The sequence below is a fragment of the Channa argus genome, chromosome 16 (genome assembly GCF_033026475.1).
Source record: "Channa argus isolate prfri chromosome 16, Channa argus male v1.0, whole genome shotgun sequence".
In the NCBI taxonomy this organism is placed as follows: Eukaryota; Metazoa; Chordata; class Actinopteri; order Anabantiformes; family Channidae; genus Channa; species Channa argus.
Genome location: NC_090212.1, coordinates 17,135,877 through 17,150,548, shown reverse-complemented (window position 1 = coordinate 17,150,548; position 14,672 = coordinate 17,135,877). Strand labels below are relative to the sequence as shown.

Genomic DNA, 14,672 nt, shown 5'->3' with positions numbered 1-14,672 from the left:
GGAGGAGAAACAGAGCAGAATCATCAGTTACCAAATTAATAATACTGAACGATGAGGCAGGAAGGGGCAGTGGATTGCCAGCACATTCATCACATAGAGATCTTGTGTTAAGACTGTCACTTCAACTTACATTACGAAGATAGGGTGCGTCGTTTGAGGTTGCCATTATGAAAGAATCCCTCTTTGCAGGTGGAGCAATTAATATAGAGTCGATTAACGAGACATTGGACCAGACTGTGACCAAATGTGTTACACGTGCTTAAACTATACGTAATTACATCCAGTGGAGTCTGAAGGGCTCGTTACAGTAGGTGTGTTTGCACTTTCGTCGACAGAAGACTTTGCAGTCTGTTTTCCGTGATAGCTGCCTCATGGCAACCCTCCTTTCAAAGCCACAATCCTGCGCTAGCAGAAAAGTGCCTGGCATCACGACCGCACTGTGCGCCTCTGGGATAATCCGTTATTTCACCGGTGTCAGGTACGTACAACTGCGTCACGTTTGTCCACGAAGCCTCTTTGATGAGAGCACTTGTTTTAATTTTTTCAGCGCAGTTTATTGGCCTCGTCGGGATTGGCTCCTGCAGATTGCTGCATGCGGTCAGGTGCAAGACGCCTTTGAATGAGACATTCAGTTGCTGGGAATCTACATTTAAAAACAAGAGGGTGTTTTTGTTTTAACTGCTTGTTGATCCGTATTTTGAAAATATTTTATGAATATTAACTGTATGGAAAAGGTGTAAGCTTTTTGTTTGGGTTAACATCCTTGCCTGCTGCTCTGGTGTTTGACGTAAAATAGAAAGAACGGACAGTATCAGTACCCATGGAGACTGCGAGTGCCCTGATATCCAATGCAGTGTTGCTGTTGCATGGAGACTGAGAAAAACTGTGAATTTCAAGGTTGATGCACTGAATGACAACGCGGCTATTTTGAGCTAGATGGATCTCTATCTTTCTCCCTCTCTCGATGCCTTTACTTGTTGAATAACCGTGCTTTTATGCATCTTCTCTGTTATTCCATTTGCAACAGGACTGCACAACTCTCAGGAGCCACATCAGAGGACCTGGGATTGGCCACTGGCATCAAGGAAGCAACGCATAATTTCATGGCAAACTCTAAAGTGCAGCGCTGCTTTATTTAAATGAATATCGAGCTGGACAAACCTCTGGCTGTATGATGCATTTTACTTCCCCATAGATCTTATTGTTAGTACCAAGAGTAGAGCAGCCATTACCTTTCAGTGCATCATCTGAATGGAAATATGGACACCTTCACTGGAGGAATTTTGACTCAACATGTCCAGGAACTATGAGGTATGTTGAATTCTTCTCAAATCAGGTGCATATTTTACTGTAATCCTCCAAGTTATACAGCCCATATTTGTTTTTTTTAAATTGCAATTCCTTTAAAGTGAGCCTTTAAATCTCACTTTTTGCCAGTAGGCCAATGCATGTAAACTTATACTGTGGAGCCAAACATTGCTTTCACAGAATATTATTTTAATTTATTTAAATCATAAAGGAGATACAGAAGTCTCCCAAGATACCAAGTGAGTCAGACTGGATGTGCCTGCACATGACATATCAAAGATTTTGATTTGAGTGACATAAAAAGTCAGGTAAAAATGTGGATTTGACTGTCTTCGCGGTGTAAACATCACGTGGCTTCAGTGAAGAGGTAGAAATAGAAGACGGACAACATGTGACACTCAGACTGGCCTAATTTGAATGCACTTAAAAGGACAGAATTTGCGATTAAGAGTTAAAAGCTTTGATTTGTAAGTCAAAACATGCTTATAGCAGATGGATAATTCAAAACAATGGCAGTTACAGTAGCACGAGCCTGGAAATTAATGCACCGAATATAGATAGATAGAACTTAACATAAATTAACAAATATACAGACTGTACTTATGTCAGCAACGGACAAATCCTGGTGCAGCTCCATTGACAATGAATAATAGAACAACTAGAACACTTTGAGCCACAGCTATGGTGATTTTACTGGTTTAAAGGAACATTTAGTGATTCACTCATGAAGTCTGTTCACTTTAAGGATACTCGTCGCTCAAACTACAGTATATATTTCATTTGTTGACTCACGGAGTCTCATTGGACTTTGATCCAAAGTCACAAATTAATCTTTGGTCTGAACTATGTCATGTTTTGCTTTACAGTACATCTCCTCATAATGTTATTTCCCATTTTTGCTAATGGATTCCCCATCTGAGTAACCACAGCCCCGCTTCCTGCTGACCATGACAACAGCCATGACAACGGTGTACATCCCAAAATGTCCCGAGCATCACTGAAAAGCCAGTTTTAAGTAAACGTAGGGTCACAGACAGACACAAACTGATATTTACATACCATCCAGTTTTATTATAACGTCAACTCGCCTCTTCCTCTGCTTCTCTTGCCAGCCTGGTCACTCAGTAGGGATGTTGGCTGCCGTGGAACATGGTCCCATCCTCTGCAGCGACTCCAACATCCTCTGCCTCTCGTGGAAAGGCCGGGTCCCCAAGAGCGAGAAGGACAAGCCCGTGTGTCGCAGACGGTACTATGAGGAGGGCTGGCTTGCCACAGGGAACGGGAGAGGAGTTGTTGGGGTGACGTTCACATCGTGTCACTGCAGGAGGGACAGAAGTACACCTCAGAGAATCAATTTTAACCTCCGAGGACACAACAGCGAGGTGTGGTCTGGACTTTATTTCTGTCCTCACTGTTGCTTTAATGAGTTGGACGAGTAGGTCAACAAAGGTTATAACCTCTGTAGTATGGTATGTGTGAACTGACATCATCTGAACGGTTGTCCTTCTTAAACCCAAACCATAGGATCACCCTTTAAAAAATAACATAACAGGGATACGCATACTCAGACGCCACTTCATTAGGTATACCTGGCAGCTAAGCCATGAATTCTAGTTTCACAAGGTTATACTTCTGCAGTTTTTAAGTCGAGACTGCGAGAGAGGTGATAATCCTACTATGAGTTGAATTATTGAGGTCAAAGTGGGTGGTAGAGTCATTCTAGAGTGCATTATATAAAGTGCTGGTTCTAATGTTTTGGCCACCCTATTTAAAATGAATGAGGGCAGCAAAACTGTATTGAATTGCATTAGATTTTTTGGGCTTACCTCTGGAAGTGGCCAATGAGTATATATACAGCATAGCCAGCTTACCTTTTAAAGAAGCCTCCATCCTGATTTAACATCAGTATTTACTGTCTTTGTTCATGAGACGAAGGAAAATTGCATATATTTGCTCATATCAACAGCAGAAATGTAAAATACAAAATGTAGAAATCTTACATCTCAGAACTAAATTCGACAAAGGGTAACAAAGCAATATGAAAATATATTTTAAATGCATATAGTAGCATCTCATCTGTGTGTAGCACAATACCCAATTTAGTATGTTTTAGGGAATGTGCTAAAAAGCAACATGGAAATTCAGATGTGTAAGCATGCGTGAAAACTATTTATCTTCTCAAACATATTTATAAAGACGAACAGGCATTAAAATACCATACATTGTGCCATGTGTAAAGAAAAGATGAACATTGAGTGTACTCTATGCATTATTTTTAGAACATGCTTCTTCATTGGCTGAAATTATTATTGTGTGTCTTTGCACTTTTCCAGCTGCAGCGAGGTTCAAAACGACATTCGAACCACACTTCCTTTTTTTTTTTTTTTTTTTTTTTTTTTTATAGCTTTGTGTTCATGCTGGATATTAATCATAAAGCTCCTCGGTGCAGGCAGCCACCTGTGTTTGTGAAAAATAGTAACAGTGTGTTGGTCGCTCGCAGGTTGTCTTGGTGCGTTGGAATGAACCGTTTCAAAAGCTGGCCACCTGTGATATGGAGGGAGGTATTTTTGTGTGGATCCAATATGAAGGAAGATGGTCTGTGGAGTTAGTGAATGACAGAGGGGCTCAGGTGAGAAATGAAAGCCCTGGGAATCTACATTTTAATCATATAGATTTAAATACAGGAACTTGTCGTGGTTTTGTAAATATATATTACTGTATCTTCTGAAAATATGGCATAAAGACAAGCAAGACTAGAAAGAATAAACAGTGTATTTCGATGTCCTGAACGTGAACATTTGTCTGCTCCAGGTGAGTGACTTTACCTGGTCACATGATGGCACTCAAGCTCTCATCGCATACAGGGACGGGTTTGTGTTAGTTGGCTCAGTCAGTGGTCAAAGACACTGGTCCTCCGAGATTAACTTGGAGAGTCAAATCACCTGTGGCATCTGGACACCAGATGATCAGCAGGTAAACATTACGCAGCTTTTCCTAGTACTTTTCTTATACGTCACGGCAAATATCTTTTAAAAAAATAACCTGAAGTGAGATAATTTCGCCTTGATGTTCCTGACCTAAATCATTATGTCATCCATTAAAGTTTATTGCATAATGCGCCCTCAGGTGTTGTTCGGTACAGCAGATGGTCAGGTGATAGTGATGGACTGTCACGGTCGGATGCTCGCTCATGTTCTGTTACATGAGTCTGATGGGATTGTGAGCATGTCCTGGAACTGCCCTGATTTCCTGGTGGAGGACAGCACAGAGAGCGACACGGACTCTGATGACAATATTCTGCCCTTAGGTACAAACACATCCACGCAGTGCTCATATTGCAGTTTGTTACTTTGCTCTGGCTGCAGAAAGCTAATGTACTTTTTTTCTTCCAAGTGCGAAGAGTCAAACCTTTGTTGACAGTCACCTTCTTATCAGGAGATATCAGTTTAATGAACAACTATGACGACCTCTCTCCTTCCATAATCCGCTCAGGCCTGAAAGGTATAACAATCCATGTTTCACCGCGTTAGTCTGCTCATAAATTATGTTGATCGCATCAGCCACCACACATATATCTGGTTTTTTTATACTCCACTCTGCAGATGTTGAGGCCCAGTGGTGCTCCCAGGGAGACCTGCTGGCTGTGGCCGGCATGGAGAGACACGGCCTTCCTGCTGACTCTGCCTGCGCATCTCTCATGAGGAACGCTCTTGTAAAGTTCTATAATGTCCAAGGAGAACACATCTACACTTTGGAAACACCTGCACAGGTAACTGAATGATACCATATTTAGATGTCTCTGAGAACAGTATGGAAGTTAATTGCACATTAATCGTGAAATTATTTTGGTCAGAGCAACACTGTGTTTTGAGTCGTGCACAACTCGACTGGCAACTTGGAGTTGACAAACGTATGATTTCTTTTATGTGAATGGCTGTTTTTCAGAGACCCATCACCACCATCTGTTGGGGTCACAGAGATTCCAGACTGTTCCTCGCATGTGGACCGGCGCTGTACGTGGTGCGTGTGGAGCACAGGGTGGCCAGTCTTCAACTTTTATGCCAACAAGGCATCGCCAGTGCCTTGCGAGAGGAAAAGGATGTGGGGAAACTGAACATGCCCTCGCTGCTCTGCTCTTATGTCACCACTGCTTTCATACCCACCATCAAGGTGCATTGATCCCTAATTAATCACACACTGCATAAGCAGTTTGAACACGTTTTGTTGTAGTATGAAAAAGCAAACCACATGGCCGTTACATGTGTCTAGCAATTCTACAGCTCCTTCCTTTCTTTGTTCTAGCCCCCAATTCCGGACCCTAACAACATCCGTGACTTTGTCAGCTATCCCACAGCTGGGAACGAGAGGCTCCACTGCACCATGAAGCGAGCAGAAGACAGCCCTGAAGCAGGAGGACCCTGTTACACTCTATACCTAGAATATTTAGGAGGGCTCGTGCCTATTCTCAAAGGAAGGCGCATCAGTAAACTACGACCTGAGTTTGTCATTATGGATCCAAAAACAGACAGCAAAGCAGGTGGGTTTATTTACTCTACTGAAAAAAAAACCGTCCAAACTCTTTTTAAAGGGATTATTAATTTGTTAGAAACTAGTTCCAGAGCATCGTGGTGGATGACTGAGGCTCAAATAATGGAATATTTACAATGTCATATCCAACTGTTTCCCCCATGTTTTTTGTCTGTATCTCTCTACTGCAGGTTTGCACTAAAAGGCAACTAAATAAAAATACTAATTTAATAAAATAGTAGTTAACAGTAAAACTATGCAGAGCGAAAATCAATCCAAACCTCAGGACATAAATCTGAACTATAGGATGGCCTCCTTTTCACCTCTTATCCTTTTGGTAAAGATGCATGTCTCATCCATGAAGGCCTTCACGAATGAGACGATTGACATGACTCTAGTGTTAGCTAGAGCTAGAGCCGAAAAAATGGTTAGCTTTGAAAAACTGAGCTCAACTGTACGTTGAGCTGAACCAAAAAGAAAGTACCTGCACAAAGGCTAGGAATCACGTTGCTTGTTGACTTAAAAAATAAATCTGCACCTGATTCATCTCTTTTTAAACTCGTGCTAAGACATTCACCTTGACTAACAACAAATTCAGACTTTAGGGATGCCCACTCTTTTCTGGCCTAACATCGTCTTTATGCCTGATGCAACAATAGTCTGGGTCCATAATGTGGCTGCGCTGGTGTTGCATTTGGCCTGTGTCCAACCAAACGTTATTTGCATTCAATAGTCTTGACTCTGGGGCAGCTCTTTTGCTTCAATGTCACTGTCACTGTTACTGTTTGTGTCTTTCAGAGGAGGTGTGTGTGAATCCCATGATCTCATACACTGACAGCTGTAACTGTTCTGACTCCAGTGACATTGAGTTGAGTGATGAGTGGGTCGGGAAGAAGTCACCAAAGTTATCCCGAGGAAACAGGTCGGAGGTTATATAAATGGCGTGAGCCACAGAGCTTTTGCAGAGCTGTTTCATCATGCTAAAGGAAAACGTATTAAAGGGAAACATCAATCCGAAATTTCTTATTCTTCTTCTTTCTTATTTCTTATTTCTTATTCCACCCACTCTTTTATTTTAAAGGATGAACATGGAATCGCGCAAATCTCCTAAACTTTCACGTGTCAATCAGGAAGGCCAAAGGTCACCCCGGTTACCAACAAAGAAGCCTCCAGTTCGATCTCCAAGTCTAACACGCCGAGAGTTTTCTATGGACGGAATCACAGAGGTGTGATTTTTTTTTTTTTTTTTTTTTTTTTTTTTTTTAAAAGGCCATCCATAAAGTTTTCAGAATAAAATTAAAATGTGAAAGTATGAAAAAGTAACCGACTGTCATGTTACAAAAGGATTTCCAGTAATAATGATAAATGTGTTCCAATCATTCTCTTGCCTAAAATGTTATTTTGTTCTCTCTTTTTTTGTCAAGGTCACATCAAACACACAAATATTTTATAAATGTCATACCCTTTTCTCTGTGTAGCCACCTCACTTGTCGGCTTATACTGTATCTACTCGTGATTAGTTTTCTTTGTATGCTGAATGAATTCATTTATTTTATTCTTCCATTACCTCCACCCCACAGCACAACTACCTTGCTCAAGTCACATCCAACATTTGGGGGACAAAGTTCAAAATTGTTGGACTTGCTTCTTTTCTTCCCACCAATCTTGGTGCAGGTAAATATAAGTAACAGACGTTGGCTTTGCATGATCAGCTTCACAATGTTAACGGTCGTTTCTCTATGGATTTATTTTTCTCACTTGCTGTGTTTCAGTAATCTATAAGACAAGCTTGCTTCATTTGCAACCACGACAGATGACAATCTACCTTCCTGAAGTGCGAAAGATTTCTCATGACTTTATGAGCCTGCCTGTGTTTAACCCCAATGTATTCAGTGAGGATGAAGACGACTTACCAGGTGTGACTGACTATAACTACATTTTAAGTTCAGAGGTTTAGATAACAGCTTTAATTTGGTGCATCTTGTGTTCGGCTTTTGATATATGTTCCAAGTAACTTAAAGTTCTCCTGTGTTTTTTATAAAGTGATGGGGCCATCTGGAGTGGCAGGAGACAATCCTCCCTGCACAGTCAACATTCCCATTGCTCCCATTCACAGCCCAGCTCAGGCTATGTCCCCGACTCAGAGTATCGGCCTGGTTCAGTCTCTGCTGGCCAATCAGAATATACAGCTCGATGTCCTGACCAACCCTACAGCCACTGCAGCAGCAGCTGCTGCAGCAGCCGCAGCTTCCGTCCCTGTCAGTGATCATAATCAGGATGCCGTTGCAACACCCTACCCCCTGCCAACTAGATACTCCAACCCAGGTCAGGTGATCTTCAACGGCCTGGAGATGAGTCCTCTGCTTCCTGGTACTCTACCACCCCCACCTCCACCACACCATCTGCCACCACAGCCTCATTCACAGCGGTCTCATTCGCAGCAGCCTCGTCAACAACTGTCGAAACAGTCACAACAAATGCAGACACAGCAGCAACAGAAAATGCACCATCATCATCAACAACAACAACAACAACAGCTGCATCAGCAGCAGCAGCAGCATCAGCAGCAGCAGCAGCAGCAGCAGCAGCAGCAGCAGCATCATCATCATCAGCAGCAGCAGCAGCAACACCATCATCAGTCCCAAACACAGCAGCAACATCAGCAGTTACAGCAGCAACATCAACAGCTACAGCAACTGCACCACCAGCAGACATTACATCAACAGCAGCAACATCAGCAGCACCAGGTTCAGCAACACCAACAACTGCAACAAACTCAACAACAAGTGACAAACCAACAACTTCAGCACCAACAGCAAATCCAACAGCAGCAGCAACAGATGCAGATGCAGCACGAGCAGATGCAGCAACAGCAGCAACAGATGCAACAGCAGCAGCAACAAATCCGGCAGCAGATCCAGGAAATGAGGCAGCAGCAGCAGCAGCTCCAGCAGCAGCACCAGCAGATCCAGCAACAACATCAACAAATGCAGAGGCAGCACCAACAAATGCAGCAGCAACTGAAGATGCAGATGACGCTGCCCCCTCCTCCATCTGGCTACCCAACCATTTCCTTACAACAGATTCATCTTCTGCCTCAAATCCCTCCACCTACCGGTGAGCCTGGCCTAGACAGGGGCGACCATGCACACACCCTGAAGCCAAGTCTGCCACGGACTTTACCACCCTCCTTCAGTGACAGAGATGGGACTGTGGAGATTCAGATGAGGAAGGTAAATCCTCCCCCTCCATATCCGGGGACTGTTGTGTCTGCGGCAGCGGCGGCGGCGGCAGCAACAGCTGCTACTACACCTCAAACTCTTGTCACAAACTGTGACAGTCCAAGTGTCTTGGCACCTGACCCCTGTCTGAAGAAAGATGAGTTCTTGCTTCATCCTGTCACCTTACAGTACCCAACACCATTAGGCTATGAAAGGATCACAACCTTCGACAGTAGTGGCAATGTGGAGGAAGTTTGCCGGCCGCGCAGGCGTCTCATTCGTAACCAAAATGCATACGCCGTGCATGGCATCGGGGGCTCGGCTACACTCAAAGTTACGTCCTCTGAGAGTAAGAAAATTCAGCTTCCATACAGCTCAGCAACATTGAGTCGTCTCTCTGTCCCTCGGTACTCAATACCAAGTGGAGATCCTCCTCCTTATCCTGATCCAGCCAATCAAGTAGCTGCTACTCTTCCTCCTCCCCAGCGAATTGATAGCAGTCTGATTCATGCCACTCTTCGCCGTGACCGCAGGGATGTGGGACTCAAAGTGCCACAGATGATGGAAAGCTCAAGAACTCTTCCCACTAAGGCTAAAATGAGCGGCACACTAGCTCTCACTTACCAACAGAGGATGCCCACTGCATTGTACACATGCACACAGTGCAGCAGTAACAGCAGCAGCACAAGCGTCAGTGTTAGTGGAGGTGGAACTACAAGTAGTGGTATTGCAGGTGGCACAGTGGTGAGGCAGGACTTCCCACCAGGGAAAGGTGCACATCACAGTACTATTATAGTGCATTCTAAAAATGCCTCCCAGTCATCGTACAGTTTGCTCGGTGCTGTTGATAACAGCAGGGACAGAACCGTGTACGTTAACTCTGCCTTTACTGAAGATGAGACTTTAAATCAGCAGTGTCACCTTGAAAAATCCGTTCGTCAGCTGACTCTTGGTGATGTCAATTTGACAGTTAAGCGCCCTCCGCCTTACCAGTGGGACACCTCTACCACAGAGGAATTCTGGCTCACCCCTGAGCAAACAATGTTAGCTCCCCCGCCTGCACCTCATAAACCACCCCCACTCATCATCAGTCAGGCTCAGCACTTGGACGTGACCCGACTTCCTTTTGTCCTCACGACCAAACCTGCAACCAGTCCGAGCACGGGCACTCTTACTTTCCCATCAGGTTACCAGATATCCCTTGCACCGTTTCCTCCAGGCATGGGTCACAGTGGGCCTCCACTACAGACCTTACAGAACCCTCCACCACAGTGCTCTCCAAGTGAAGTGGTTACTGCAGTTCCTTTTGCTCAGCAGGATCCCAATTTGGTCCTGCCACCAGGTTACGCTCCAAATCTTGCTAACTTGGCTTGCTGCCCTCTCCCTCCTATGTATCCAGGAGCCAGCTCATGTGCTGGGCTCCAGCTGCACCCTGTCAGCCTTCACCCCTGGAACCCTTACCCCTGTCCACCACCAATGCAAGAACCTCCAGCACCTCCCCTCCCCACAAAAACCCATCAGATTTTAGAGAAGCCAATTCTCTCTCCACCTCCCCCAACTGCTCCACCTCCACCACCCCCTCTCCCACCACCTCCTCCACCCACTGAGCTACCGCCATCCAAAAGTGCCACAGAGGATCTAACAGAGTCCACCAACAACTTTCCAGAGCCGTCATCTCTAAATGATAGTCCTGTGCCACAGGAGTCAGAGCGCTTTACCAAGAAGAGCCGTAAAAGACTGGACAGCAGAGCTGAGGAGGCCAACATGCCGACCGTCTCTGAGGGCAAATCGAGAAAAGAAGGGCGTGCGCTCTCTGACTTCAACACCCTCATTTCCAGCCCAAGACTTGGTGGCAGAGAGAAGAAGAAGCCCAAGGGCCAGAGAGAGCAGCTTAATAAAACCAAGAAGATGAGCAGGACCACAAATGAGTTTCAGGATAGCTCCGAGAGTGAGCCCGAGCTTTTTATTAGCGGTGACGAGCTTATGAACCAGAACCAGAGTAGTAAGAAGAGCTGGAAGAACAAGCGCAGCCTGCGTATGGCAAGCGAGCTTGAGGAGATTAAGTGCCGTAAAGCAAATGAAAGAGAGGACCGTAGTTTGGGCAGCCAAGGATTTGTCTATGTTATGGCCAATAAACAACCATTGTGGAATGAAGCCACCCAGGTCTACCAGCTGGACTTTGGAGGACGAGTCACACAGGAGTCAGCAAAGAATTTTCAGATAGAGCTGGATGGTAGACAGGTAATTTAATAAAATAAATCTGCGATGAAGTTATTAGTCAGTTAATGAATTATCAGTTTTGCAGAAAATACTTTTTGCAAATGCATTTTTGAGTACCTTTTAATAAAAAAATGCCATGAATTTTGGTTTGCATTTGCAAAGATCTCAAATTACAAGTGTAATTTAATTTTTTTAATGGCATTTTATAATGAGCATATACATTTTTAGTTGCTGCCCTTGATGAGTGAAAGTTGAAACAATTGTTGATAGTAATAAATTATTTCTGAAATCTTTTCTTCCCTTTTGTCTTTTATAGGTGATGCAGTTTGGAAGAATAGATGGGAACGCCTATATTTTGGATTTCCAGTATCCTTTCTCAGCAGTGCAGGCATTTGCTGTTGCCTTGGCTAATGTGACTCAAAGGCTGAAATAAAAAAGGCTCAATTAATCTGTTGAAGACAAATCAACCAAGGTCATTGTAGATTTAAAATATTAGTCCATAATTTCTGGTTCAGATATCAAATGTATTTAAGATCATTTTGTTTCTTATTCAAATTATTGGATTAAAAATACTTTCTTTGACAAACAAAAGATAAAAGATAAAATAAAATAAGTACAGGTTGAAATGAATTCAAAAAACAATGTGGAGGTTTAGTGCCAACCATGGTGCAAAGAGATCTTCCCACTCTTTTAATGCTGGCCAATTAAGATACTTGAGTGTATTACAAAGGAATAGTAATTTGATTTACAATTGTGGTATAAGTAGAAAATAGCAAATTATCTGGAGGTACATTGCCAGTAAATGTTCACAAAGCCATACCACATCTGAACTAAACACTGCACTACTTTAATTCAGTTTTAAGGGTTTTATTATCAGTATCAAACGTATTGCTGTGGGTGTTTTAATGCCTTTAAACATATATATATGATGTCCATTCAAATCCCATTTGTTCGAGGCACTTTTTTCATGACATTTTTGGTCTTTTCTTTGTAAAATCTCCTGTACTTTATGTTCACTTTGCTGAACATGCATTAGTAGGATTTATTAATTTTGTAATGACAACATAAAGAGCTGAGTACAAACCATAGTTTGTATATTTTCTATTCATGTTACTTCTATGAAGTAATGCAATGAACATAGGAAATCATATTTTTCGGCCACAATAATGCAAACCATTATTCACAGCCTTTACATTCTTAAAATGTATTAATTTTCCATGTGTGCATTGGAACACAAATTGTTTGTGAAACATTATTCTCCCTCCCCTCTACAATGGTTGACATTGTCAGTATTGGTGCAGTAGGTCCATATGTGCCAAATTTTATGGTCTCAATCCCAAACTGAATACAGTAAAGACTGACATCTTTGGTCAGTTTCACTCGGTGTTGTTTTAATTGGGTGTTTATGATGCTACTTGAAAGCTGCATTTGAATGTGAACTACAGTTGTTTGCCTATTTGGAAATCAGTGCTGCTTTAGATAGATAGAGCTTGTGTGCAATAATGCTACCTACATAATACCGATGTTGTACTTGCAAAAGAAAATATAATGCTGCTTGCACTATGTATCTAGTAAGTGACCTGACATTATTATTATTATTATTATTATTATTATTGTTATTATTATTATTATTATTATATGCTTAAAAAATGTGTGTATATGTTGCTTATTTCAGTAATTTTGTACATTACCTTTACTTTAACATGAGAACAACATTTTTTTGATGTTCCCTTGTAAAAAAAAAAAAAAGAAAAAAAGTGACAACTATGAACTTGCAAAGGTATAAAAAAACATCATATTCATGAATTAAGATTAACTGTTAGTGGGAGTGACTATATGTAGATTTGGTGCTAATGTATAAAGAAACAAATACAGAAATGTTTGGACATTTGTCATTTATTATTAAAAGGTTATTTAGGCGATAACATATTTTGAGAGAGGCAGGAAATTAAGTGAAGGTTTCATCTATGTTTTCATTTAATGCAGCTTCAGAAACTTTGGCAACGGTGTGTGTTAGTTATCAGCAATACTGCCTAATGGATAGTTGGTTGCCTGATTTATTTATTTTTTTCTTCTCTTATTTTGTGAAGGAAACAAAAATGGAATGATCATAGGTTCACAAGGACCTGTAGGCAGGCAAAAAAGAAATAAAAATCAATTGTTCCAATTTTTGTTGTGTTTCAGTTGTTTATTCCTTTGCCTTGTTTTTTTTCCTTTAACTCTGATGCAAAGCAATACAGGCCCACCCCACAGGTTTACTCCTTCAATTTGCTTGTTTTGAAGTTAGATTAGAATAAGTTCAAGTATTTCAAAAATTTAAAATCTTCATGCATAAATTGTAGTCTATCTGTGCAAAATTGTAGTCTTAATTGTACTTTTATGTTTCTTGGTTATAGATGTCACACCACCTATGATTATGATTTATGACATAAAAATGAATTTATCAAATATTGAAAGGATTGGGTGAATGTGGGACACACAGGCTTAAATGCATCTTCTGACATGCTATGGAATAGGACTGCTGTCAAACTAAACCTGGGGTGACTTCACATGTCTTGCTGTTTTCCAATAGGAAGTGCTTGGTGTCATGTCCATTCAAAGATAAGATAGGTGATGGTGCTAGTGATTATCATGTTTACATTTTTTTTCAGTAAATCTTTAAATGTCCTACACTGAAACTGTTAACCACAGTGGAAAGAGAAAAAGGAAAAGGAGAAACAGTCACGCATAAGGAATGACACATAATCTGGAACGATTTGGCACAAACACTTTATCTTTGAGTGTAATCTTTTTTTTTTCTGAAATCATTGGATAACACCCAGCACCCAACAATGGTACTAGGATTTACTTCATATTAGAACAAATTGATAAAGTACACATTGCTCGTATTTGCCCTATTATTATCATAAAAAAACATTATTGGTTTTAATATCATAAAACCAATAAAACTAAAACTATTGTGCCTCATGGCACTGTTAACATGGTTTCCTGGGTCTGTTTGTTGTGGCTGGCTGAGGTCAGAAAGTGTAGAAAGTGCTTTTTTAAAGAGCTTCTTCGCAGCCAGGAGCCAAAGCAAAAGTCCAAAACCCAAACAAAAAAGATCCCTCACCGGAAGTACAGCCCACAATTAACAACAAACTAGAGAATACATGAACAAATGCTATTTTAAAAACTTAATGTGTTTTTTTTTAAAAAAACATGTCTTATTTTAAAAATGTGACCATAATAACCAAAGTCAAAAAAAATCCGAATAAAAAGAGAACGCATAAATTTTACATAACAAAAATAGCTGCGTCTGCTCCCGTTGGTTTCAGATCCATTTATTAACGTGTATTAATGGCTTGGCCACAGCCAAAGTATGAAACGTACTTTACTGAATAGAATTCACACAAAGCT

At 41.6% G+C, this 14,672-nt stretch overlaps 1 protein-coding gene across 4 annotated transcripts; it reads left to right on the top strand.

Moving 5' to 3' along the window:
- Window positions 1–42: 42 nt before the first annotated feature.
- tulp4b (TUB like protein 4b) lies at window positions 43–13,447 on the top strand. 4 transcript variants are annotated; one of them, XM_067479949.1, is made up of 17 exons: window positions 43–478; window positions 1,028–1,311; window positions 2,175–2,323; window positions 2,421–2,690; window positions 3,809–3,937; window positions 4,120–4,281; window positions 4,435–4,615; window positions 4,702–4,809; window positions 4,911–5,077; window positions 5,254–5,478; window positions 5,611–5,845; window positions 6,634–6,757; window positions 6,917–7,061; window positions 7,416–7,509; window positions 7,608–7,751; window positions 7,879–11,297; window positions 11,593–13,447. In XM_067479949.1, exons 4-17 carry the CDS (start codon window positions 2,439–2,441, stop codon window positions 11,707–11,709), a joined length of 5,502 nt encoding a protein of 1,833 aa, XP_067336050.1. In that variant the 5' UTR covers window positions 43–478; window positions 1,028–1,311; window positions 2,175–2,323; window positions 2,421–2,438; the 3' UTR covers window positions 11,710–13,447. The 4 variants fall into 4 exon arrangements, with proteins under 4 accessions (XP_067336050.1, XP_067336048.1, XP_067336051.1 ...); XM_067479950.1 differs by having other exon boundaries at window positions 44–478; window positions 2,238–2,329; XM_067479948.1 differs by having other exon boundaries at window positions 44–478; window positions 2,175–2,329.
- Window positions 13,448–14,672: the final 1,225 nt, after the last annotated feature.

What these genes read in the sequence shown, in the direction of transcription:
- tulp4b (XM_067479947.1), top strand. An exon ending in TGACAATATTCTGCCCTTAG is followed by an intron (nt 4,616 to 4,701) that starts GTACAAACACAT and finishes TTTTCTTCCAAG; the next exon opens with TGCGAAGAGTCAAACCTTTG. An exon ending in CTTTGGAAACACCTGCACAG is followed by an intron (nt 5,078 to 5,253) that starts GTAACTGAATGA and finishes GCTGTTTTTCAG; the next exon opens with AGACCCATCACCACCATCTG.